Here is a 25,714-nt window from a genome sequence, read left to right on the forward strand (position 1 = left end):
CGATGCAAATCGACGCAGACTGAGACCGGGAACGTTTGCTGGGCTTCCTGCCTCTGGGGAGCCGCCCAAAGGCCTCAGCAGAGGCAGAGGGAGCCTTCCCAGCCTGCCCAGACCCACCTGCAGTCGTCTCTCCTCTAGGCCTTGAAGCCTAATCTTCAGCCTTTCATTCAGGGTCCTTGCTGAAAAGTTCTGGCAGATGTCACATTCTTCAGGGACATGTGCCATCAGGGAGACAGGGTATGCAGACGTCGTGTGGATCAGTCTTGGACTTCTTCCTTCCACATGCTGGGCACTTGTCGAAGAGAGCAGGCATTTTAGAGCCCTAAAAAGCCTGAACAAATACACAGGAGTGAAGGGAAACACCAAGTAATTAAACTGAAAACACTTTTAAAACCAAAAGTGCACAAAATCCAATAAACCCTTGAAAAAGGGAGAGCTCAATGCACTAGGGTCCTGTTAGCAGGAGCCGGAAAAAAGAACTGAAAGTAAAAGGGACCTGCTGTGCATTCTGGGATACTGGGAGAAGCTCTGGAAAGTTCTCTTAAAGGCACAGTATCCTATTTAACATAATGGCAGCCTATGGGGCTTGTCTGTCTATGCCTTCCTCTCTATCATTCCAGAGGCTTTTACTGGTAGAGGTAAGTTTCTCTATGGAGGAAACTGGGCAGGCTGTGCTGTTTGTGTGTTTTTTTTGGTGGAATTTCTAGTTGAAGTACTGGACAGTGTAGCCTTTGGATATAGGCTGCATTATTTGTCTTTAAATTCTCTCTTAAGTGTCTTTGCAGTTCTGCATTTTTTGACAACTTAAGAGATTATTTTTGATTGCCGGGGTCCACGCACATGGGCGAGACTATTCACTAGATTATGACGATACACAGAGATCCCCTACTACAGAAGCGTCGCTCCTCCGACACTGAACAGGAGTCGGGACAGACTTCGACATGTTGATGTGAAGGCCCAATTGGTGCAACACAACGGCCGTCCTGTTGAAATGTAGCTGCGCTTCCTGAAACGTGGAGGCTTTGATCAGCCAGTCGTCCAGGTACGGATAGACCAACATCTTGTTCTTCCTCAGGTGCGCTGCAACTACCGCCATGCACTAGGTGAACCGCTTCAGGTCACAGGACTAATCCAAGAGCTACTATAGCAAGGGATAGGTCTATATCTTCGTGCATATGTCAGATTAGCATGACTTTAGGACCAAAATCAAAAAGTCGGACATCTGATATACACAGTCAGGCACTCATGGCAGATGAACACTCCTGTTAAGGGGCCATTCCCGTCCCCCCAAAAAACAAAGTCTTTTAATAAAAATAAAAAAAAGATATGAAGGATGTACCTTGGACAAAAAATTTCTGTGATAAAAACTACTTATGTGTGACAGCCTTGCAGATCGCAATTTCAGTCTATCAAGAATTCTTTGTACCACAGGCAATCATGTTCTCATGCCCATATATTTTGGCCTTCCTAGGCTAGTTTGGAAATGCCTACCTCAATGCTTACCTCATACTCAGAAACAATATCCCAGAATAAATGTAACCTGTAAAAACAAAAAACAAAAAACACAAAAAAACCACAACAACAGCGAATGCGGAGTATATTTTTTTTAACCAACACCTCAAACAAAAAAGCAATGGTCTTTGATAAGCTCCATGTGGATTGGGTACAAAGCAAAACCACAAGGTTTGGCAGCTAATGGCAGGCTGGGCCAGAGGTCAGACTCTGCAGGCAACTCTTGCTGATCATGGCAGCAGGCTGCAGACCAGGCGTTGCAGCCAAACTCCTGCTGCGCACATACAAAGGCTGTACACAGCGGATGTTGCAAATTAAGTACATCATAAATAATGACTGTATTCAACACGCCCCATAATTTATGGCGGAGTAGTGTAAGTTCTGAAGCCAGATGTAGGCTTTTGCAAATCACCCATGTGCTGGTGCAGACAACTTTGGGGGGTGGGTGCCACCCTTCTTCTGGATGTTCATCAATCAATCACACTGGATGTACAAAACATGGCTAATCACCCATAAGGGTCTCCAGGCGCTTTGAAGCCTGGGGTGAAGGGAGGTTCAATTGAACAGCGAGGTCTTGAGTTCTTTCCTCAATTCCAGCAGAGAGGATGAAATTCAGAGGTGAAGAGTGAGGTTGTTCCAGGACTTCACAGCGAGGTAGGAGAAGGAGCAACTTCCACTGTTGATTGATGGATGCTGGGGGTGTGAGCAATGGCGAGTGAGGCGGTTTCTGGAGGGTAGGTGGTAGTTCAAGCAGAGGCTGATGTATGCGGGTCCTTGGTTGTGCAGGGCTTGGTCTGTGAGGATCAGCATCTTGATTTGGCATCTCCACTGAATGGGCAGCCAGTGTGGTTTGCTGAGGTGGGTGGTGAGGCAAGTTCATCTGGAGAGGAGGAATCTGGCAGCTGAGTTTCGGAATGGTCTGCAGTCTTTTCAGGAGGTGTGCAGTGATTTCTATGTGAAGTCTGTTGCTGTAGTCAAGCTGGCTGGTGATTAGGGCTTAAGTGACAGTCTTTCTAGTTTCGACAGGGAGCCATTTGAAGACCTTATGGAGCATATGAAGGATGAAGAAGCAGGCTGAGGAGACTGCTTTGATCTGTTTTTTCATGGTGAACTTGCGGTAAAGGATGATTACAAGGTTGCAGGCAATGTCAGTAGGAGTTGGCGAGGGTCCAAGTTCAGATGGCCACCAGAAGTCGCCCCAAGCCGAGGTGTTGTTCCCAAAAATCAGCACTTCTGTTTTGTCAGTGTTGAGTTTAAGGCAGTTGTCTTTTATCCAATCAGCAGTGCAAGATATACAGCTGCGGAAGTTGACCCTGGTGGAGGAGGGGCCTCTGTAAAGCTAGATGAGCTGGGTGTCGTCAGCGTAGGATATGATCCTTAGTCCATAGCATCTGATGATGTTGACCAAACGGGTCATGTAGGAGTTGAACAGAGTGGGGCTGAGGGACGAGCCTTGATGGACGCCGCAGATGATATTCTTGGGTTCTGAGGCAAAAAGGAGTAGGTGGACTCTCTGGGTTCTTCCTGTAAGGAAAGAGGCGATCCACTTGAGGGTGTTTCCTTAGATTCTAATGTGGTGGAATCTCTTGATGAGGTTGTCGTGGGAAATGGTGTCAAAAGCAGCTGAGGGGTCAAAAAGGATCAGGACCACCTTTTCTCCCTGGCCCAAGAGGTATCCGATGTCATCAGTTGCAGCAACCATGGCTGTTTCGGTGCTGTGGTTGGTGCGGATTCTGGATTGGGAGGAGTGCATAAGGTTGTTATTCTCCAGGTATTCCGTCAGTTGGCGGTTGATGATGTTTGAGGACTATGGCTGAGAAGGGGAGCAGTGAGATGTGACGGTAGTTTCTTGAGGTTGGTAGAGTCAGCGGAGGATTTCTTGAGTAGGAGTTTGACCTCTGCATGCTTCCATTTATCGAGAAAGACGGCTATGGAGATGGAGGAGTTGAAGATTATGATGAGCCCCTTGCGGATTACACTGCTCCCAAGGTTAAAGATGTGTTGGGGATGGTGGTCCAAGGATGCTCCGGAGTGGATGGCGTTCATGACAACAGTGGTGTCTTGAGTAGTGAGTTGGTCCCAGGTGGTGAGCAGGTGTGTGGCGATATAACTGGAGGAAGCGTGGTAGCGGAGGTTGTCGGCGGCGGTGGGTTGGAAGTTTCTGTAGATGGGGGCAATCTTGTCATGGAAGAAGTTTGCCAAGGTGTTGCAGAGTTCCTGGGAGGGGCTGATCAGGTTTCTGATGGCTAAGGGGTTGGAGAACTCTCACGATATTGAAAAGTTGTATGCTGTGGTTGGGGCCGACATGTGATCAGTGAGGGCGTTCCGTTTCATCTTTTAAGGAGATGTGGTAACCATTGAGGGATGTTTTGAAAATGGATCTGTCTGTGGGTTCTTTGTGAAGCGCCATCTCCTTTCAAGACGCTTGCATGTGCATTTGGTGGTTTTTCCGTGGTGTACCAGCTGGCTTGTTCGGAGGGTTTCTGTAGTTTTGTGGGCTCAATGGGGTGAATTTGTCAGCAGAGTTAGTGATCCAGGTGGAGAGGTTCTGGACGGCTTCTTCTAGGTAGATGGAGGTGGCAGGGTGGGAGTTGGTCCACTGGGACTCAAACTTTCTTCTAGCTGCGGTGATGGGTACTTAATGATGGAGCTGGGATGTTCCGTGATGGTGAAGTGGACAATGGTATGGTCTGTCCAGGGGAGCTCGGTGACATGGCTGTACTTGACTCTGTCGTTGGCCGTGAAGATGTGGTAGAGTGTGTGCCCTGATATGTGTGTGGAGTAAGTGACAATCTGGGTGAGGCCAATGTTAATGCCTTTCAGGTTTGTGGTATTGGTGTTGTTGGGGTTGTAGAGGTGAAAGTTCAGGTCTCCAGAGAAGATGTAGTGCTTGGAGTCGATGGCAAGCGGCACGATGAGTTCAGGAATGGCGTCGAAGAAGGTGGGGTGAGGTCCTGAGGTCTGTAGACAAGGGTGCCTCTTATGGTGAGTTTTGGCGTCAGTTTGGAGTTGGAAGTTGAGGTGTTCCATGACCGGGGTGGCGCCGTCTAAGGTGGTGTTGGAGAAAATGGTTTACTTGTGGATGATGGAAATTTCACCTCTGTGTTTGATGGTGCAGTCTGGTGTATGATCTTGTAGCCGTATGTTGCTGTGGTAATATCAGGTGTGGAACCGGGGTTGAGCCAGGTCTCGGTGAGGAAGATAACATCGGGGCTGAGCAAGGAGATGGTATCTGGGATCTTGCAGAGAGACCAGCAGGACCCAGTGGAGTTGATTTGGTGTGGTCGTGGTGGCAGTTGGCGTGCATGCATGAAAATCGTTGCAGAAGAAAAGGCAGTGTCGGCAGGTGAAAGGTCATGTTGTGGAATGAGATGAGGTGCAGCAGCAATTGTTGCAGGGTCCAGGGTTCTGAGCTCGGTGGTGGTGTATGGGCGGGTGGCAAGATGGTGGGGGTTCCTGGTGCTGGGAGTGGTCCAGGCGCAGAAGGGCTTGCCTTTGGTACACCATTGAAGCAGGGCAGTGCACCCGCTGTGGGCCGCACTGCAGCCTCCATTAAGTAAGTTAGGAGGAGAGCTGAGGTGCTCAGCGGGGAGGCAGGAAGAAACCAGCAGGAATGTGGCATATGGTACAACAGAGGAACAAAGATACAATGTAATAGTGACTAAAAGGTACTTTCAGAGATAATGTTAATGGGTAAGAGTACAAATAAGTGGCTAGCAGAGGGGTACAAAATAGAGAGACAGGAGTAAGCAAATGTAAGTGATCACAGGTAGGTAAATAATACAGTTAACAGTCACTAGGCTAAGTGGCGAAAAATAAGCTAAACAAGCGAAATCACAGTGAGGCTGCCGGAAAGCTAGTGCAGGAAGCATGCTAGCTCTCATGCATGACAGGGTGTAACACATTTTATGTATTAAGAGGGGTCCCAGAACGGGAGAGTAATTATCAAAGGAAAAAATGCAAAAAAGATTCCAAAGAAATCTATACAAATTTAAAGTACAATGTTATTTATTCACAGTGTGCTCCACCTTATGTTTGGTATACATTGCATGTAGGATATTCATTGATACAAATTTGTGCCAGGAGAGAGAAAAGGGAGGGATTGGGGAGTGGTGATGTGAAGGGGATTGGTGCTGGATAAGGAAAATTGGTGCAGGTCAAAAATACATTATTTACAAATACAATACTATAATGGCTTCCCATGGGAGCCAAACAAGAGTGCCACAGAAGGTCATACAATGTAAGTAAACAGGCTTCAGAGATCAGCTGTATACATCTTGCTAGGGGTAGAAGCTGGTGAAAATAAAGGGGAGGGGGGGGGTTGTTGTCTACGTTTCGACCCTGGATAGCGTAGAGTATTTATCCCTTACAAGCGGGTCTTCTTCAGGACGGGAGGGGAAGGTGGGCTGGTTTCCTGAATGTTCGGTAGGACATCAAGCTGTGAGGCAGGGTAGATTCAACGCCGGTAGCTGGTATTCTTGCGGATGAATAGGCCGGGTTAACGGGCTGCTGCGAATCCGCGAATGAGGGCTGCGGGATGTTTTTAAGTCGTTTCTGTTGCCGCCAAGGGCTGGCAAAGTTAGGTTGAGCGCATCAATCAATAGACGACTGGTACAGTTGTCTCACGTTTAGGTGAAACACCTAGTAGTCATGAGGACTGTCTTTATAAGGACCGTTTTGACCCAAATGATTTTAAGGAAAGCTGTGAATGCTAGACAGATGGCCAAAAGTTCCAGTTAGTTGAAGTGGCAGCCCTGGCATTGTGTGGCCCAAGTGCCCTGAAAAGGCATCAGTGGTAATGGTCACCTGCAAAAGAGGGTAGAGCAAAGAACTGCAGAGCAACAGATGTTCCAGCACAGTAGAGTATGCTGGGAATTGGCCTTTACCAACACTAAATCCTTGCACTGACCCTCCTAGTGACTATTGTCTTGCGAGGCACTCCTGAAGCAGGCGCCTGTTCAGTCTGGCATGCAGCACTATCACAATGTATGAAGCCATCATGCTCAAAAGTTTATCTGAAAATGAAAGAGCAGCTTTTGAAATGGCATCACCCTCTATTTATTGGGGTATGCTTTTTCATTGAGAGCGTTCAGGATGAGCTGTATTTGTTCAGGCTGGAGGTGTTTTTTTTACCCTTGATGAAGAACCCTTGCCTGTGCAGTGAGGACACCCCAACTGAGCATGTGCTCGGCATTGTGTTTGCTGCTGCTCTTGACCAGCCTGTCGTTTAGGTAAGGAAAGACACGAATGCCATTCCTACAGACGCCCCACCGCTAAACACATTGTGAATACCTTTGGAGCCACAGTGACTCCGAAGGGTAGAAATATGATCTGGGAGCATTGTCCACTTACCACAGAGCATGGGTATCTGTGGTGGGCTGAACGGATGGGGATGTGGAAGTAGGAGCTTTTTAGATCCAATTCAATCATATAGCTTCCCTGGTCAGAGCAGAGGATTGACGTCCAGCAGGGTGTAGTGGTTGAGTGGCCAGAGTTCAAGAATCGGCCTCAGTGCCCTGTCCTTTTTGGAGGTTAGAAAGTTGAGAAACTACACTCCTTGTTTTACATGGTGTGGAGGCATTAGTTTGATGGCACTTTTGGCAAGGAGCACTTGTACCTCTTGTAGCCAGTGATGGTCCGGGTTGAGAATGTGAAGACAAGGTGGGGTATTTGGGGACTTAGTGTGTGTAACTTAAGGCAGTAGCATTGCCTTACTACCAACATCACTCACCAATCTCACTTAAATTTTCCTCTGATTGGAAATACTTTGGTCTTCCCCTGACAGGTATCCTGTGAGGGTGATTGTGTGAGGGAGTAGGGCGGGAACAGATCGAATATTTGATTGAAGATGGAGGTGCCCCCAACTGGAGCTGCCTCACACCCAGCTTCGATCAGTGTTCCTATTCCCCTCAGCTGTAACTTTTGGTGGCCTGGGAATTTTGAAAGGACTGCTCTGGATGCCTATCCCCGAACGAACACTGGAGTTTTTAGTTTGCCTCTGGGCTGCTGCTTCCTAAAGGTGGATCTCAAGAGTAGAGGACTGCAAGACACCCATAGACTTTGCAATGCTGGTGTTTTTTTAATCTTTTCAAGCATATGATCAACCTGGGGGGCGCAAAAGATGTTCTCCACTGAATGGTATATTCAGAAGCTGCGATTACACCTCAGTTATGATTCCAGAGATGCAGAATCATGGGCGGTGCTATAAGAGGATGATGCTAGTGTTGATGCTTTGGGAAGCAGTGTCTGTTGTGTCTAGAGCACAGGGGATCTTAGCGACAGAAATTATCTTCCCTTCAACAACCAGCTAACATTAACGTAAGAGGATGCTAGTGTTGATGCCTTGGGAAGCAGTGTCTGTTGTGTCTAGAGCACAGGGGATCTTGGCGACAGAAATTATCTTCCCTTCAACAACCAGCTACCATTAACGTTTTTACTTCGGGCTTCTTTGTGGTGCTTTATGAGCTCTTCAATTTCCTCCCAACCATGTCTAGTGTAGCAGGAAAAGAGGCCCATGAAATCAGCAATGTGCCAGTGAATGGCGGCTCCCACCGTCTTACGCTTGTCAGTAGCATGCTTTCCCGATCAGACAAATGTGCGTCATCTGTGGCTTGTGCGAAGCTACATTTAAGAGCTGTGTGCACCACAAGTGAATCAAGTGGAACCCGGCCCGGATGAAAAGTGTCTGTAGGGAATGGTTTACACTGCTTCTCCACGCTGGGGATGACTACTTTAGCCTTTACTGCCTTCTTAATGTTATGAGGGTAGTCTTGAACATATTCTTTAACATGAGGACAGACCTCTCAGTTTATGAAAGAGTTGCTAGGAGAAATCCTTTTCATCTTGCACCATGTGCATGTCCACATGATGATATTAATCAACCAAGCGACTAACTGTGTTGTAACGCGTTGAGTGATCAAGCAGAGAGGATTTGGAAGAGTAATGGTCTAAATCTGGGTCCTTGGGTGTGTCAACCCTATAATCCTACCATGCATGGGTCCATCTCCGAGCAGGGAGGGCTCATGATAGAGGTCCTGAGGATGGAAAGGACTTCCTGGGTCAGAATAAAAATGTGGACATATTCCTGAAGGGACTCTAGAGACTCTGGTGGTGCAGGCGTTTAAGGACAAGGGGTTGGCATTGGAGGAGGCGATTGCCTTGGATTAGGGAACGGTGGTGGTGAACTGTGCCTCTTTTTAGGGGATGGAGTTGTGGGTGTTTTTGCATTGGCTCTTCCTCGAAAGTAAAGTTGTTGCTCGTTGAGATGCCTACGGGTGTGTGCGGAAGCTCAGCTGCGACAGCTTTGGGAGGATCTTCCTGGTGGAAGGGTGGCTAAACAAAGTATTTTGTTTGGAGTCAAGGATGGCTGGCAATTGCTCAATGATAAAGCTTTTAGTTTTGTGTCAGATGCGGACGTTGAACACACTTTTGGCAAAACTTTGAGTCGACTTCACCTACAAAGGTTGATGGTCAAAGCCTCAAGGTCAAGATGGTTTGGATTCACACCCTTTGGCGAAAGCTTGGTGGATGTTAACAGAATCTCTCGGGATCCAGCGAAACCTGCTGGTGGAGTCAGAACAAATGGGCAGTACCTTTTTGGGGTAGGCTGAAGGTTTGATGGCAGACTACCTCAGAAGTGGTGCCCTGACTCCACCTGTGTGTACTTCTGACAGCAGGTTGGTGCATGCCTGGCCTTTAAGTGCGGAACAGGTGTAAACTCGGTCTTTAGCCCAGACTATTTTCGAGTCGGAAGCGTGACCATCCCTTATTCGTCCTTGGAGGCCTGTCAGGAGCTTGTGTCTTTGCTTTTTTTGCCCAGTGCGAGCAGAACGGTTTTGGATAACCTTAAGATGTACCCATCTCTTTTTTAGATATTAGAGGGGCTTTTTACGACAGAATGGGAGGCAGAATTGGCAGACTGCTTCACCATGGTTAAGGAACAAGCAGAAGTTGCATACACCATGTTGAACTGACCATATGTACTTGGTGTTGCACCTAGAGCAGAACTGGAGGGGACATGTTTCCATAACACCCACTTCAGTCATTCTCCGAAATAAGACCTGAATTTCGTCAAAGCCATCGGTGGAGGACGACTCCAAAAAACGTGCTGTGCATTTCGTGATTTTTTTTGGTGTGGATGTCTGCACTTCAGCATCAAAACAGAAGTTCAAGCAACAACATTGTATTATAAAACCTTTTGAGAGCATTTATTAAAATAGCTTTACAATATGTTCAGTGAAAAGGGCAAACCCTGGGTAAAAGCAAAAATGGCCTTGTGTTGCCTGGCCATTTCAGCCAATTAGTGATTAATACATTTCAAATACTTCAACAGAATGTATTATTAGCGTCAATCAGGAAAATAAATAAAAAGTTTGAGGAAGTGGAGGAGAGAGTTATCGGAGTTGAAGAGAGAACTGGCAGATTAGAGGATGAGGTAACGGATTGGCAAACATCCAGACAGGAACAGACTAAGGTCATGGAGGACTTACAGTGGAAGGTGGAGGATTTGGAGAATCGCCAGAGGCGCAATAATGCCAGGCTTCTTGGAATAGAAGAAGGGAGGGAGGGGCAAGACCCCAGAGGCTTTGTCATCAAGTTACTAAAGGGAGCCTTCCCGGAGGTGCCATGGAACTGGGAACAAGAAGTGCAGAGAGCCCACAGTTTCCCGCTTTTTGCAAGGAAAACTCATAAAGAGGGTTCAGGGGCTCTTCCAAGGGCCATGTTAGTATTTTTTGGTAACTTCCTGGCAAGGCAAGAGCTAATGGATAAAGCCAGGCCTGATTCTAAAAAGACGGTTAAAGGAATAACTTTTTTGCCAGACCTGACTTTTGCCATGTAACAGTGGAAAGGCGCTGGAGGCTCAGGCAACTGATTACTGCATTTCAGACCCAAGGAGCAGAGGCTTATCTGATGTTTCCAGCAAAGCTAAAAGTTATCTCCGCAGGTCGTACAAGAATGTTCTTTTCTGAGATAAAAGCAGGGGAATTCCTCGCAGAGTTAAAAGAGCAAGGGGGGGCCAGAAGGAAATAAGAAGGGGTGGAGAAAAAGGGGTAGAAGGTTAGATAATGAAAGTATAACTGTTGGATAACTTACTGAGCCTGACAATTAAGAACATCAGTAGGTAAGAAGGGAGGAGAGGGGGAGCGACGCTACAACGTTCAGTGGACACGCATAGGTCAGGAATGACCTATTTGCCTGTCGCAGGGGGGGGGGAGGGGGGGGGGGGGGTAGGGATGAAGACACTGGGGAAGGTTGGTGGTGTAATATGGTACAGATTTGTAAAGTATATAAGGAAACAGAAAGAAAATGTACAGTTAAAGTCAAAATAGTAATGGAGGTGTTGTTAAAAGCAAAACTGAAGGTATGGCAGTTAGGATAATTACGATCAATATCTGTGGTTTAAATAATAAGGAGAAAAGACAGAAGCTCTCTGCATTGTTACATTATTGGAGAATTGATATAGTTTGTTTACAGGAAACACATGTAGCAGCCAAAGACAAATTCATTTTGGATCAGATGGGATTTGAGGTTCTTGCTTGCACTGGACAAGAGGGGAGAAACAAGGGGGTAGCAGTTCTGGCTAGAAAAGGAGTCGTAAAAACCAAAAAGAAAAAAGGAGGATCATGAAGGGAGATGGTTAATGTTAGATATAGAAACTGCTGCAGGAAGATGCACACTGTCCGCATTATATGGTTCGAACGAGGACGAGCCTGAATTATTTGAATTCATTGACAACGAATTAGCATTGTGGCCAGAGCCTGTGATTTGTTGCGGGGATTTTAATATTAACGGCCTGAGCGGTCTAATAGACAGGAAGGGGGGCGGATACCAAGGGAGGAAAAAGAAGGTGCTTAAAGCGGTACAAAATCTTGCTCATCATAATGCGTTGGTGGACACGTGGGCAGAATTTAACCCTCTAGGTACAGGTAGCACTTTCTACTCAGCCCCTCATCAAACAATAGCCAGATTGGACTACTTTTTTTATCTCTAGCTCACTTGTTAGCAGAGCCAAAATAGAATGTCTCCCTAGAATAATGTCAGACCATAACCCGCTGGTTCTAAGTTTAGCAGTGCCCCAAATGACAGAAAGGATAAACTCGACATGGACATTTGAGAGAGGGTTGTTGAAGGAGGAGGAGTATATTATAAGAATGCAAGAATGGATAACTCAATTTTGGGACATGAATAGGTATTCAGCCTCAGCAGACATGGTGTGGGATAGTTTTAAAGCAGGAGTGAGGGGAGAGACATTAAGCTACACTTTGGTAAGGCGCAAAAAGGAAAAAGAGAAGGTGGAAGAGGAGATCAGAACTTTGATGGGTTTGGAAAGAATGCTAGTGTAGGCAATAGGCAGGCAAGACCCCATTGATCAGATCCTGGTGGCTATGGAAGTACAGAAGGCAGAAACGGGGGTTACTCTGGCACAGAAAACAGCAAGGAATTACTTAGCAAAAAAAGAGAGATGCTATGAATTCAATGAGAGGGTTGGCCACTTACTTGCAGTTAGAACTAGGCAAATGCTAGCAGCAGGAGAGATAAAAGAAATTAAGGATTGTACCGGGGCAATTGTCAATAAAGTGGAGGAGATACAAGAGGTATTCAGAAGGTTCTATGAGGTGCTGTACGAACAAGATATTAACAACAGAAACATAGAGGCAGAAAGCTCGGAATATCTCATGCAAGGTCCACAGGATGGGTTGAGTATAGAAGAAAGGGACAAGCTAGACGCACAACTAACAGTCCAAGAGATAAGAGATGCGATATTTAGTTTACCATCTGGTAAAGCAACTGGACAAGACCAGATCCCTGTAGAATTTTATAAAACCTTTTGGGACGTGTTAGCTGAGGATATTTGGGCAATCTGTTGTCTGGCACAGGGGGGTAGAATAGTTCCTCAGTCTTGGGCGGGCGCGGATATAATAGTGATCCTGAAAAAGGACAAGCCCCCAATAGAACCAGGCTCTTATAGGCCGATCACATTGCTCAATGCTGATGCAAAAATATTCTCTAAAGCACTGGCTAATAGATTGAGTAAGGTAATAGAAAGGGTGGTTTCTCCTACACAACATGGTTTCATACCCGGCAAAGGAACTACCCAACACACCCGACAACTGATCACTATTTTAGATGCAGCAGAGGCCTCAGGAGATCCTGTCGCGGCTATATTCTTGGATGCCGAAAAAGCCTTTGACAGGGTCTCCTGGGCATACTTATGGAAGGCTATGGAGTGGGTCGGTATAGGTAGAGGATACATAACGGCAATCCAGGCGCTTTACAAACATCCCAGTGCAAGGATACGTGCTAATAGATCTTACTCCAATGCGGTACAAATTAAGACGGGGGACTAGGCAGGGATGTCCAGCTTCACCTTTGCGGTTTGCTATATATCTGGATCCTTTTTTAAGAAGACTCACGCAAAATATAGGGATTACTCCAGTTACACTACATGAGAAAGAGTACAAATTATTTGCCTATGCAGACGATGTGGCTGTTATAACACCGACACCAGAGGAATCACTGATTGAAATAGAACAGGAGGCAAGGAAATTCGGCGAGGTGTCTGGATACCTAATAAACAAGGGAAAGACACAAGTAGTACAGAACAGATACACTACATTTGAAGATATAAGAGTAGTTCCAGATACAAGGTATTTGGGAGTTAGGGTGACTGCAGAGCTAGAGAAATTAGTGGAGATTAATATGGAACCCTTGCTAGGGAAGGTTAAAAGTAATATGGAGAGGGTTAATAACTTACATTTGACTCTCATGGGGCGAATTAATTTTATCAAAATGGTTACCTTTCCAAAATTTTTATACCTGTTCAGAGCAATCCCACTTTATTTTGAAGGCATATGGTTCAACAGAATAGAATCAACAGTAAATAAATTAATTTGGGCACAGGGGAAGACACATAGGGCATACCGCTTTCTGACACTACCACGGGAGAGGGGAGGCTGGGGGGCACCTGATTTTAAATTCTACTATTGGGCTACAGCTCTACAATATTCTAAAGGGATATTAGGTGGAAGTCAACAGGATGAGAGAGTCTGCCCAGCAAATGTTTATGAAGCACTTTTGGGAAAAGCGGCAGAGAATGCCTTAGTAACAACGGTGGACTATGCCTACTTTAAACGTACAAGATTTAAGACCCTGAGTGCAATATATAAAGTTTGGAGGGCAATAAAGAAAAAATTGGGGCTGGGTAGATATAACAGATATTTGAGGCTCTACATGAATAATGATCTTCCATCAGAAATCTTTAGGGACATAGTTATGAAAGAATGGGATGAAAAAGGGATTAAGAAGTTGGGAGACTTATTGGATACAGGAGCAGGTTTTTTGATGTTCCAAGATATACAGTATAGGTATAGAATAGCTGGGAATAGTTTTTTTAAATATTTGCAAGTGAGGAGTTACTTTCACACTAAATTGGGGGGGAGCAGTGGGAATGTCAAGCTGCAGGATAATGGATTATCTGGGAAGCAGTTTATTGTGTTCAATTAGGCAGCTGTATGCAGAGCTACAGGTCTACAAAACAGACGATAGAGAGAGATATTGCAACAAATGGGGCGAACAAGTGAGAGCTCGCCCTGAAGACCTGCAAACCTCATTAGATTTTGGTCGAACCATTTTGTGCTCAGCCACATTACAAACCCAGCATTATAAAACAGTCTACTCACTATATCACACACCTGCTAGAATTGCCCAATGGGGGGGAACCACTGGAATAACTTGCCCACGCTGCAATTCAACAGGTGCTAACATCATACATATGTTTGCACAATGCCCGCAACTGTATACCTTAAAAGTGGCAATAGAGGAGTTTTTGGAAAAATCGTTAGGAATAAAAACTAAATTAACTGATGTACTGATAGTATTGGGTATAAGCATAGAAGAAAACATCACGCATCCAGAATTTTTATTTATGGTTACAGCAGTATTCAGGATAATTGTCGCAAAAGCTTGGAAAGAGAAATCAGCACCGTCGTTTCAGATCTGGATGGCAAGATTACTTTCTACATACAATCTAGAGAGGGCCATATATGATAGAAAAGGCAGAAAGGCAAGAGCCTTGGGGGGTAGGATATGGCGACCCATCGATCAATGGAAGAGCGGAAAGAGTTAAAAATATGTTTTTTTGCTTCTTTTCTTTTTCTTATTAGTTGTGAAATTTGGACGGGCTACAATGCATTGTAATGTATGACGGACTCTATCCATGTTACTCTGCTATTTAGTATTGGTGTAATTCTGTAAAAAACAAATCTGTACATTGTTAAAAAAAACTCTGTAATGGTAAAAATGTACTGGTTGTAAAAGAAAAAGTGTGGGGGGGGGAAAAATTGAATAAAGATATTTTTAAAAAAACAGAATGTATTATTACGAGACCAAACTGTGGCGGATGGGGAGGGTGCTCTTGCCAAATTGCCCTACATGCACAAACTAGTAGGGCACCTTTCTGCATGTGATATGCACATGTCTCAGGATGACAGAGTACAGGTAGTTGGCCACCCGGTGCCCCTCGACCACAAGACAATGATTCTGGGCATAACTGAGGACTGGGAAGTCAATACAGGCACCAAGACTCTGGTCAGAATTGAATTCTGGTGACCAGCGGGATATTGCTTGTAAATGGAACATCAAAGATCCACCCCCCCCCACACACACACACACACACACGTATGACTTATTATAGTTACTTTTTTACCATGCTTCAAAAACCTGTTCCGAATTTTGTTCATGGAAAATAATGAAAAATACTTTATTTAAAAAAAAAAAGGCCACTACCTGGTTACAAAAACATCCTGGTCATTATATATACACATCTGGGAATGTTTGTAAAAAGGCAAAAAAAGAAAATGATGACTTAATAGGCAATTTTTTGGGGATTAGAAATGAAGTCTCTTTCTCAGTTAAAAAGTATTTAGGGTACAAGAATGTAGGCTGAGCATATACTCCAGTATTTATTTATGAATACAAATGGGGGTTCAAGATCAAATCATTTATGTTTTTAAAGCTACAGGTGCCCAGTCAATACAGACACTGGAATTCAAAGAAAGTGGCAAAGCGGTTATACATATTTTGGAATGGGCAATAATGTGTGATGCTGTGATTAGAAGACAAAGGTTGGAATAAAGGCAATTGGTACAAAGTATGCAAATGTGCATGTCAAAAGGACGTGAACAGATGTACTTTGTACCAAAGATTTATTTACATTTTCTTTTTATTAGATTTCACAAAGAACAAAAAACAGCAAGACATATTGCTAACATTCTGATGCTTTCAGGCACAATTAAGCGGGAGTGTCAAGAAGTGGTCATAAGTCTCAAACATTAGAACTGACGGATGTCTAATTAGCATTTAATGTCCCTCTATCTTTTGTAGCAACAGTCTTCCCTGGAGGGATTCCAGGGTGCCATACAAACTGCATAGAAAAGAGAGAAAGAGACAGAAGAAAGAGAAGAGGTGGGGCGAGAAGATAGAGGACGGGGGGGCGAGGGGGGTACTACTCTGTGGCCCTTACAGGACAATTTGTATCAGCCATTACAGCATGCTCGGCGCCCGTACAAATGGTTCACATGGTCAGTTCACATTGCCTATACCTCCTCTGAGGTGGTCTCCCTCCATTCAAGAGTTTGAGAATTGAGATAGCTTTGCAGTGGAGCCCATATGTTCTGCTGGCGCGACTGCTGGCATTAGTTCCCAGTAATCGGATAGCTGCATCCCTGAGCCACTAATCATTATCGGGCTGCGCCTATGGCCCCAACAGATTGCTTCTCTCCGCTTTGCCAAAAATAGTAGCATAGTCACCAATTTCCTGTACTCCAGACACACTGCGCACATACCCTAGAAGGGGAGCACTCCAGTCCGCAATCAGTCATCGATTCCAACACATCAAAAATGCATTCCCAATATCTTGCCACCTCCAGGCACTCCCAGGCCAGGTGCAGACACGAGGCCTACGGTGCTCAGCAGTGTACACATCGAGCATCCTCAGTTAATCTAGCTCTATTCAGCCACACATGGGTCCTGTACAGCCTATGAATGAACTTGAAATGGATAAGTCGCAATCTATAATTAGGTGACATCTCCTTGATCTGCATGCAGCAATAAGCCCACGTGCCCTCCTCCAAGGGACCTCCCAGGATCTTCTCCCATTAGCGCTGCGCAGGGGGGGAAACATAATGGCGACACGCGCTGCATTCCAGAATACAAGCGGGTAGTAAGTTTCCGTGGCCAAGGATTCACCAGAAAATCCTCCAGCACCTGGAACGTTGGTGGCGCCACTGGGAAGGAGACAAAAAGTGCGCGCAATGCTGCTCTTAGCTGATAGTATGTCAGCCTGTCCAGCATCCTGGAGTAGTCGTCCCCAAGCACATTGTCCATGGAGACAAACACACCATCAGGGAACGCTCGCCCCATTGTGTGGAGCTCGAGCTTCCGCAGTCTTTGGCACACCCCTGTCTCCGCAGTAAAGGGCAACTCTGGGTGTCCGTTGAGTGGTATCAAGGGGGAAAATAATGTCTCTAAACGCTCTCCGCGCCTAACTCCTGCCACGGCCACACTATGCAGCCTAATGTATTAACCTCAGCTAAGGACTGTTTTGGGGTCCAAAAAGCACCATGTGTAATGGTATCGGGTCCACCTGATCACTCTCAGGGGCGGTGTGTGCCATGAAAAGGGTCAGGTATACCTAGCGGTATCCAAATTGAGCCTGAGAGCAGTTGTAATACAATTCGATATCTGGGACACCCATGCCTCCCTGTTCAAACTTCAGCGTAAGAATCTCTCACGCAACAAGGGGCCGTCTACCCGCCCATGCCAGAGATATCGAATTGGAGCGTAACCGCTGTTTAAATTCAGCGGTGAGAGGGAGCGGCAGGTTAACAAATACATATAAGAATTTAGGAAGAACCATCATCTTGGTGATGGGCAGCCGGCCCCCCAGAGACAGAGTGAGTGTCTTCCACCTGAATTTGTACCAAAGATGAGTGCACTAAAGTGTGATTGACTGGATGTTTTCCATAAAAAATATATAAACCATAACCTTTATTTCCAATGCACTTTGTGGTAGTGAAGGAAACAACACCAATGTTGTATACTAATAGAAGGAGATTAAATATTACACTATAATAGTTGTTGTATTTGGTTTTAGGCTAACAACCTCTTGTTTAAAGACTTGACCGGTTTTCCTGGCTCTTGAGGTTCCCCATGACTCCTCATATTGATCTTTAATGGAAAGGAGTTGGGATCAACATGGATAAGGTGGCCATAAAAGAAATGCGTTTATTTAGAGGTAAAGTCTAGAGTTCATCTAAAGTTGATTGCGGCTATAATGCAGGTGAGTCCATCTATGCCCATATGTAGTTTTCTTCCAATGTAGGGTTAGGAAGGAAAGGAGAGCCACCAAAGTTGGATTTCGGATGAGTAGGTGCCTCTCCTGTGATGCAGTAATCCTGGACAAAGAAGTGAATACCAGAGTAGACATGCTGTTTGGTGATGTGGCATTTACACTCTTCCATAAATAACTTATTTTTCCCTGGCTAAAACAGTGTTCAGAATCACCTATTCTAAGAGGGACAATTTCATACTATGACGAGACCAACGAATGTAAATAGAGTTTGACACTGAATAGGTTTGTAGAAGGCATCTTTTTTCAGAAGCTTTGTGATCCTACCCACCAATCAAGCGCAATGAAAACGTAGAAGCAAACTGCAGTTTGCTCACAAGTCAGACAATAAGTAGGACATTTGGTGTTCATGTTAACAGAAAGGTCGAAATCCTGCCCAAATAAGCAGGGTGTCTGAAGACCTCGCTTCCTTTAGCCTCTACAGGGCATGATATGAAAACAACCATCAAACATCAAACAAAATCTAAACCCAGACGCTCATTCTATCATTCCCCGCACAGCCGATTGAACGCTGTTGCGGTCTCTGAAACTCTAGCGCCCGCCATTGCCGGCGTGGACACAGGCCACGCCCAAGAGGCCACGCCCCCCGCCCAGCTTATAAGACGCTGACAACTAGCGTCGCCACTCACCCTGAACCCACTCCTGAGGCGGAAGCCGGGAGTCGGCGGTACTCGATAATATTTTAAAATTGTTTCTCACTTGAATTTTGTGTTTTTAAACTTGGCATACTACCTGTGATTTCACTTGGGGCAGACGCTCATTCTATCATCCCCCGCACAGCCGATTGAACGCTGTTGCAGTCTCTGAAACTCTAGCGCCCGCCATTGCCGGCGTGGACACAGGCTACGCCCCCCCAGGCCACACCCCCCTGTCCGACGCTTGATATGTGCATCGGTAGGAAGCGCAGCGGATGAGCGCAGCGGGAGCGCGGTTTGCTCGCCTAAGGCAAGCCCGTCTGCGCCGTCCGCTACCGACCGGGGCCAGGGGCCTGTCACCCTGCCTCCCGCATACAATACTCCTCCGCACAGCTACTTAACCTTCATGACTCGTGGCCGCTGGACGACGACGTTACAGCATGCATTAACAGATAAGGACTGTCCTCTGTATCCAGTCCTCGTCCCCCCCCCTCTGCCCTTACTTATACCCACCGACATCCCCTGCTCAGCGCCCCCAGCCCGCCCTCACCTGACCACCGTATCTGCCTTCTACCTTAACACCAGGTCGGCCGTTAAACATTATCACGAACTCTTCACATTACTGGACTCGCACAAACCCGACTTACTGTTTCTTACGGAAACTTGGTTCTGCGAGAACTCACTTCCATCTCTGCTAGCCACTCTTCCGGCTTCTTATTACGCACTTCGCGCCGACCGCCCCCCTGGCAAGTCAGGCGGAGGCGTTGCCCTCATTGCTCGTAAAGACATTGTCTTCCAATCCCTAACTTACTCCCCAATTGGATCCTCAGATTACTTGGTCGCCCGCTCACTTTCCTTCAGCACCCCGCTCACTTGTGTGCTGCTGTATCGTCCTCCCTCCTCTCCCCAACCCTTTCTCCCGACTTTCCTTGACCTGGTAGCTACCCTAGCAGTTAACAACTCAGCTATTCTCATACTAGGAGATTTCAACTTCTGGCCCTCAGATCCGGCCGAATGTTCAACATCGAAGGAATTTTCTGAGTCCCTCCTCTCTCTTGATTTCCTGCCAGCCGTGCACCACCCTACCCATTGTAAGGGCCACATCTTAGACCAAATCTGGTCTCTCAACTGCCCAGTTTCGTCCTTGACTATTTCCCCTTGCACCTGGTCTGACCATTTTCTGATCTCCTTTCTACTACCTATTCGCTCATCCTGCAAGCCCCCCCTTCCCAAAAACATCTGGGCACACTCCTGGAACCGTGTAGATGTGACCTCCCTGGCCACCTCTCTTTCTGACTCCTGCCCAAACCTCCATGGGCTCTCTTCCCTTGAGCAAGCAGACTCCATCAATTCCTGGCTCTGCTCAGGATGCGACCTAGTAACCCCCCTCAGGCGTGTATCCTCAAAACGCACTAATGAAGCCAATCGCTGGTTTAATCAGGATCTTAAAGATCCAAAACTCAATCTCCGGCGAGCAGAACGCTCATGGAGGCAAGCCTACTGCCCAACCCTAAGGAAACAGTATATCTCGCTTCTGGCCCAGTACAAAAAATCCATCCTAGCAACCAAGAAAGCTTATTTTTCTTCTAAAATTCTAGCCGCAGAGAATCAGTCTAAAGAAATTTTCACCATCGTGCACGATCTTGCTTACTCCGATAGGGCTTCCTTGAAACCTTCCCCTCCCCAGCACCTCTGCAACTCCCTCAACTCTTTTTTTCTTGACAAAATTTCCATCATCAAAACCAATATTCCTCCGCCCTCCCCCTCTTTTGTAATTCCCCTATGCCCCCCAACTCAGCTCGTCTTGACTCATTTCCACCTCTTACAGAAAATTCTTTCCTTTCCATCCGACCGATGATCAAGTCCGGCTCTCCCCTCGATCCTTGCCCTGCACCCATTCTGAAACAGATCTACCCGGTCTGCACTTCACCCCCCCTTACCCTCCTGAACAGTTCGCTATCTCAAGGCACTGTAATTCCCTCCCTCAAAACAGCCGTCATCTTACCCATTCTAAAAAAAACCCGGAGCGGACCCCACCAAACTCGTCAACTACCGTCCCATCTCCCTCCTTCCATTTCTGGCGAAAGTCCTAGAGCGCCATGTAACCAAGACGCTCAGCACTTTTGTGGAGGAAAACAAGATATTGGCCCCTAGGCAGGCTGGGTTCCGTCCATCGCACTTAACCGAGTCCGTGGTTCTTTCGGTTTTGGACACCCTCAGAGAGGGTATGGACAACAATCATCCCCAGGCCCTAGTTCTCCTCGATCTCTCCGCCGCCTTTGACACGGTTGACCACTCCATCTTATTATCCCGTGTCAAGGCGGCGGGTATCGGAGGCGTTGCCCTGGTCTGGCTGTCCTCCTTTCTGAGCGGCCGCTCCCAAGCGGTGCACCTGGGAGACTTTGCAGCAGCCTTCCAGGCGGTCAAATGCGGGGTCCCCCAGGGCTCCTCTCTGTCCCCGTTATTATTTAACCTGTACATCGCCCCCCTCATCTTTGCTCTCCAACAGCTGGAGGTCTCTGTCTTTAATTACGCGGATGACCTCCAGTTGATCTTCTCCCTATCTTCTTCCCCTCAGTCTATTTCCAATTTTCAATCTACTATGACCTTCATCTGGGACTGGATGAACCACAACCACCTGAAGCTCAACCCCGATAAAACTGAGTTGGTGCTGACTGGTGGTTTCTCCAGTCCTTGGACCCCCTCCTTCTGGCCTCCTTCTTTGGGCTCTCCACCCACCCCCTCTTCCTCTGTAAAAACCCTTGGTTTTAAACTAGATCACCAACTCTCACTTCACTCCCAGGTCAGTTCGGTGGTGTCCTCATCTTTCCACTCCCTTCGCACCATCCGTAAAGTCTCCCGGTTTTTCTCCTATCCAGCTCTCAAACTTTTAGTTCTTGCCATGGTGATCTCCCGCCTGGACTACGGCAATGCCCTTTATTGTGGCATGCCCGCGTACAGTTTGCGACGCCTTCAATTAGTACAAAACCAGGCGGCCCGACTGGTTTTTAACCTACCCAAGTCCCACCATGTCACTCCTCTCCTTAAGACTCTACACTAGCTCCCCATCCGTGAACGCGCCCAGCTCAAACTAGGATGTATCATCTTCAACGCTCGGGTTGGATCAGCCCCTGCCTTCATCACTTCCGAAATTCATCTCTACGTCCCCCCCCAGGGAGCTACGTTCCTCTACCTAACAACTCCTTCAAGTCCCCCGTTTCAATCGCAAAAAGTGGGGTGGCTCCAAATTTTCCACACTCGCCCCCACTTTCTGGAACTCCCTCCCGGCTCACCTGAGATCCTGTCCTCAATACTCACTTTTTCGCAAGGCTTTAAAGACTTTTCTTTTTACTCAGGCTTTTCCCTCCTAAATCCCCCCTTTTCTCTCCTCCCGTCCCTGAAGCTTCAGGGGTTCAGTTCAATCAGCGCCATGAAACCGCTCGGTGTACTCGCGCTTAATAAATACTTTAAACTCAAACTGAATTAAAAACGAAGAGCTTGCGGTGATGCTACAATCTAGTTTCATTACACACATTCACTTAATACATACCAAAGGCTCCCCCGATCTCCGCTCCACTGGTTGGAATGTTGACATTTACGATACCACAGTCTGAGCCTTTGGGCCTAAGAAGGAAGTGCAATCAGAAGTCATTGCTATCCATTTTATCTTCAGTGATTTTCCTTTTTATTTTAAATTAGTTTGAGGTAAACGTGAAAACATCGATTTTTAATTTGCATGAAGTTCAATTACAATAAATTATAAAAGTGAATTTGAACAATACCCGAGCCAGCGGAAAATTCTGCCCAGATCCTTGGTGAAGATGCTGCTGGACAGTCCTTGTTTCACCTCGTTGTTCCAAGCATAGACCTCCTCTTCAGACTACAGGGAGACCAACAGCACCACACATATTTCAGTTTGTATTTCCATTTTAGACATTTTACACTTTTAGAATTTCCAAAGTATTAAATACATTGTTGAAATATTATGATTCAATGTCTCAGCCTGCATGCACAGAGCCAGCACAATTTACAAATGTGAAACATGTTTTTATTTAGTTATTTTTCTTCCCCACTATGTACTTAAGGCTTATGCGTTTGTGTTGTACAACATTTAGATAGGATGTAGTTGCCAATAATAAGAATTACCTTCACAGGTGCTCTTCTAAAAGGAAAAGGAACTCTCTCAATATGCAGTGCATGTAAATATTTCCATTTCAGTGTAAGGGACAAACTGGGTGCCATATATGTCAACAGAGCACCACCACGAGTATCCGCTCTCTGCTTTGTAGGAATGTGTTATTCCAGAACGTTAGTTACTTGTTGGCTATTTACAGATGAGAAACAGGAGAAGAAGGGTGGATCTGAGGTGGGTATCAAGAACGTATCCACTGGCATCGACTGAGCACAAGAGACAGGTCTACAGGTTATAAGGTTGCAATATGGATATTGGAAATCAAATAGTACAGATCTTTGGCTAAGGTGCATGTAAGATCAGTTCCTTTTGCAAAACGGTGAGGAATGCACAAAGAAGCTCTAGATAAACAAATTATTGGTCTTCGACAGTCATGCACTCTTTCAAAATCTGATATCCTAAACGTACAAAGGCAGCAGAGGTACATAGCTCACTCTCAAGAAAGATGGACTACAGTGGAATGGCCCCAGGCTTTGAACCAGTGCCTGCCTGTTTAATAAATGGCCTTTCCTGGACTGTCAAAGCACATGGTTTGGCCTCTGCTCTTCAGTTTGATCATTAATTTGCGCCTGTAAAACATGGATGACTGTAAAGAAGTATGGGGCATGCCTTAAAAACTGGGCAGGCATCTAAGGTGGATGGAATGTGGCAGGGAAGTTCAGAAGATTGGGTAACGCTACCTCTGCTGCTTAAACTCAATGCACGTGCCCAATCAAACCTTTTACAATGGGGATATCAGACCTCTTATGAGAGCAATGGAATGAGGTTAGAAGATCCTGGTTGTAAAAAAAGAGCTCAAAGAGCAGGGGTACACCATGTATAGCTTGTGAGCAACATATTGCTCACAAGACCCCGAAATGTTGCTCTCGTTATCAACTGCACCTTTTTTTGCCGCGGTTGCACTGGACAATCATTTATCTCTGAAAGGGAGCGTGAGAAGAAGTTTCTTCAATGGCGCTATTTTCCCAACATTTGTTCCTCGGTTCTGAAGAATTTTATTGGTGAGTTCAATCTTAGAAGAGAAGCCCCTCTCCTGCTAAACCTTCTCCTCTGCTAGCAGATCAAGAAGTGGGATCCATGGTCCAAATAAGACACCATCACCACCTCAAAAACGCGGCCCCCAAAGAGAATGTATACTGTTGGCATTGTCAACGCTTACAAAATTAATTTAAGAATTAAGAAAAAATATCAAGTGATTGCTTCAGCATTATGCAAACTTGTAATGTATGCAGCCGGCTATGAGAGAAAACATGAAGCTGTAGCTGGATAAATGGAAAATTCTAATACCCACTGCCTATTTTTCTTTTGGCCCGTGTAATAATGGCTTCTGCTAAGAACGGAGCTAGAACCACAATTGCATCTATAAAATGGTCCACCTCGATTGTCACAAAACAGGTCCTGCTACTGTGTGCAGTGGCTTTTTGTCGGGGCCTGAGAAAGATGATGGCAAATAATAACATACTAAAATTTAGCCTGTAAAAGTGAGGTTCACCCTGCCGGTTTGATCTAGATAAGCTGTGGAGCTTCTGAGCTCAGCATTTTGTCCATCAATTCTAAATCAATGTTAAGCATCTTACAGTTCTGCACCCCTTACTGCTTCGGTACCGGGTGCGTAAAAAAATTAAAAATCTAATTCTGGATCATGGAATAGTTGCACCTGCCTGTGGACTTCCCCCGTTAGGGATATTATGTAATTTGCAAAGTCTGCACATTGAGGAAATTGTGGAACTTTGCATAGAAATTTATTGAAAAGATCTATTTTGGAAACTTGCAAAGTGTAATGCCTAGGTCATTATGAAAATAGAAAAATGTGCTAATACAGAGATTTAAAGAGGCAATAACATTAACAAGATTTTAAAATGTTACTTTCCTTGCGTGTTGTCTGCTACGAAACCCCCAAATGCGCAATCTGTCTATACACTAAACGAATTACTGCACATTTATAGGTGCTAATGTGATACATTCTGTTCATTAGCGTACTAGTGCACGTTTAATTCATTTTACCAACACATCTGTGTTCACAAGTTTCTTTGTGGTTCAAACGTTGGTCACCATTTCGAATGACCCACAAATGTTGCTTAAGAAATGTTGGCGACCTCTGCCTCAGAGATTACTCTGTCACCCCCCTTTCCTCCCAGGGGATTTTGACCTTGGCAGGCTAATCTAGGACAGCCACTTGGGATCACCAGCAAGGTCAAATGCAAGGCAGCAGCGAGCATGCACGAGGTGCCAGAATAAGAATGCAATATCAGTTGAAAGCAGGCGGAAACACCACCTCCATGGTGAGCATAACAGTGCATACCGTGTGTAGTGTTTCCAACAATATCTTGAGTTAGAGGCCACGTAGTTGGTGCAGAGCCACCCAAATGTGGAGCCGTGTGTGGATTGGATGAGCCGACTGGCTGTCGTGGTCCCAGTAGTCAGCTAGTTCCACCAAATTACAAACTAAGAAAAAGGGTCAAGTTGTGACCATGAAAATTTAAAGCAGCGCACAGCTTATTATTTGGAATTCTGAACTCACTATTGCTTCGTGTGTCATACTACAGCTGTTCCTTTTGGACCATCGGTACTTCATATGAACAATTTGGGCTTCGGAAAACGCAACCGAATGTACAACTTGGACATTTCCACATTGCAATATACTGCTTCATTACCACCATACTGCCTTGAAAAAGTCGGAGTACAGACGAAACGTGTAGGCTAAATCGTGTGCTGGGAATCTTTAAGAAATTAATAGAAAGACAAGGAATTATCAACTGAAGAAGTTTTTGGACTACTTTAATGCTCTACATATAATTTGTCTGATTGGATTATCCACATGTGCTTAGGAATAGATTGGATTCTAGACTGTGTTTAGTACTTGTCCAACATTGTTTTCGGATTGGTGTATATATAGTAATGGGTCTGCTGTAACAGCTTCTTTTCTTGTGTATTGACATGCATGTTCTCATAACGTGCTGATAGCAC

The 25,714-nt window shown here is 45.7% G+C and overlaps 1 protein-coding gene across 1 annotated transcript in view; it reads right to left on the reverse strand.

Annotated features, from left to right (window-relative positions):
- Positions 1–25,714, reverse strand: part of ALDH7A1 (aldehyde dehydrogenase 7 family member A1) — a 311,199-nt gene that overhangs the window by 41,977 nt on the left and 243,508 nt on the right. Inside the window, exons 15-16 of the mRNA XM_086961105.1 lie at positions 22,338–22,435; positions 22,106–22,179 (exon numbers count right to left, since the gene is read on the reverse strand). Coding sequence (XP_086817231.1) covers positions 22,106–22,179; positions 22,338–22,435 — 172 coding nt within the window. The remainder of the gene's footprint in view (positions 1–22,105; positions 22,180–22,337; positions 22,436–25,714) is intronic.

This window comes from Lissotriton vulgaris, chromosome 3_1 (assembly GCF_964263255.1).
Source record: "Lissotriton vulgaris chromosome 3_1, aLisVul1.2, whole genome shotgun sequence".
Taxonomy (NCBI): Eukaryota; Metazoa; Chordata; class Amphibia; order Caudata; family Salamandridae; genus Lissotriton; species Lissotriton vulgaris.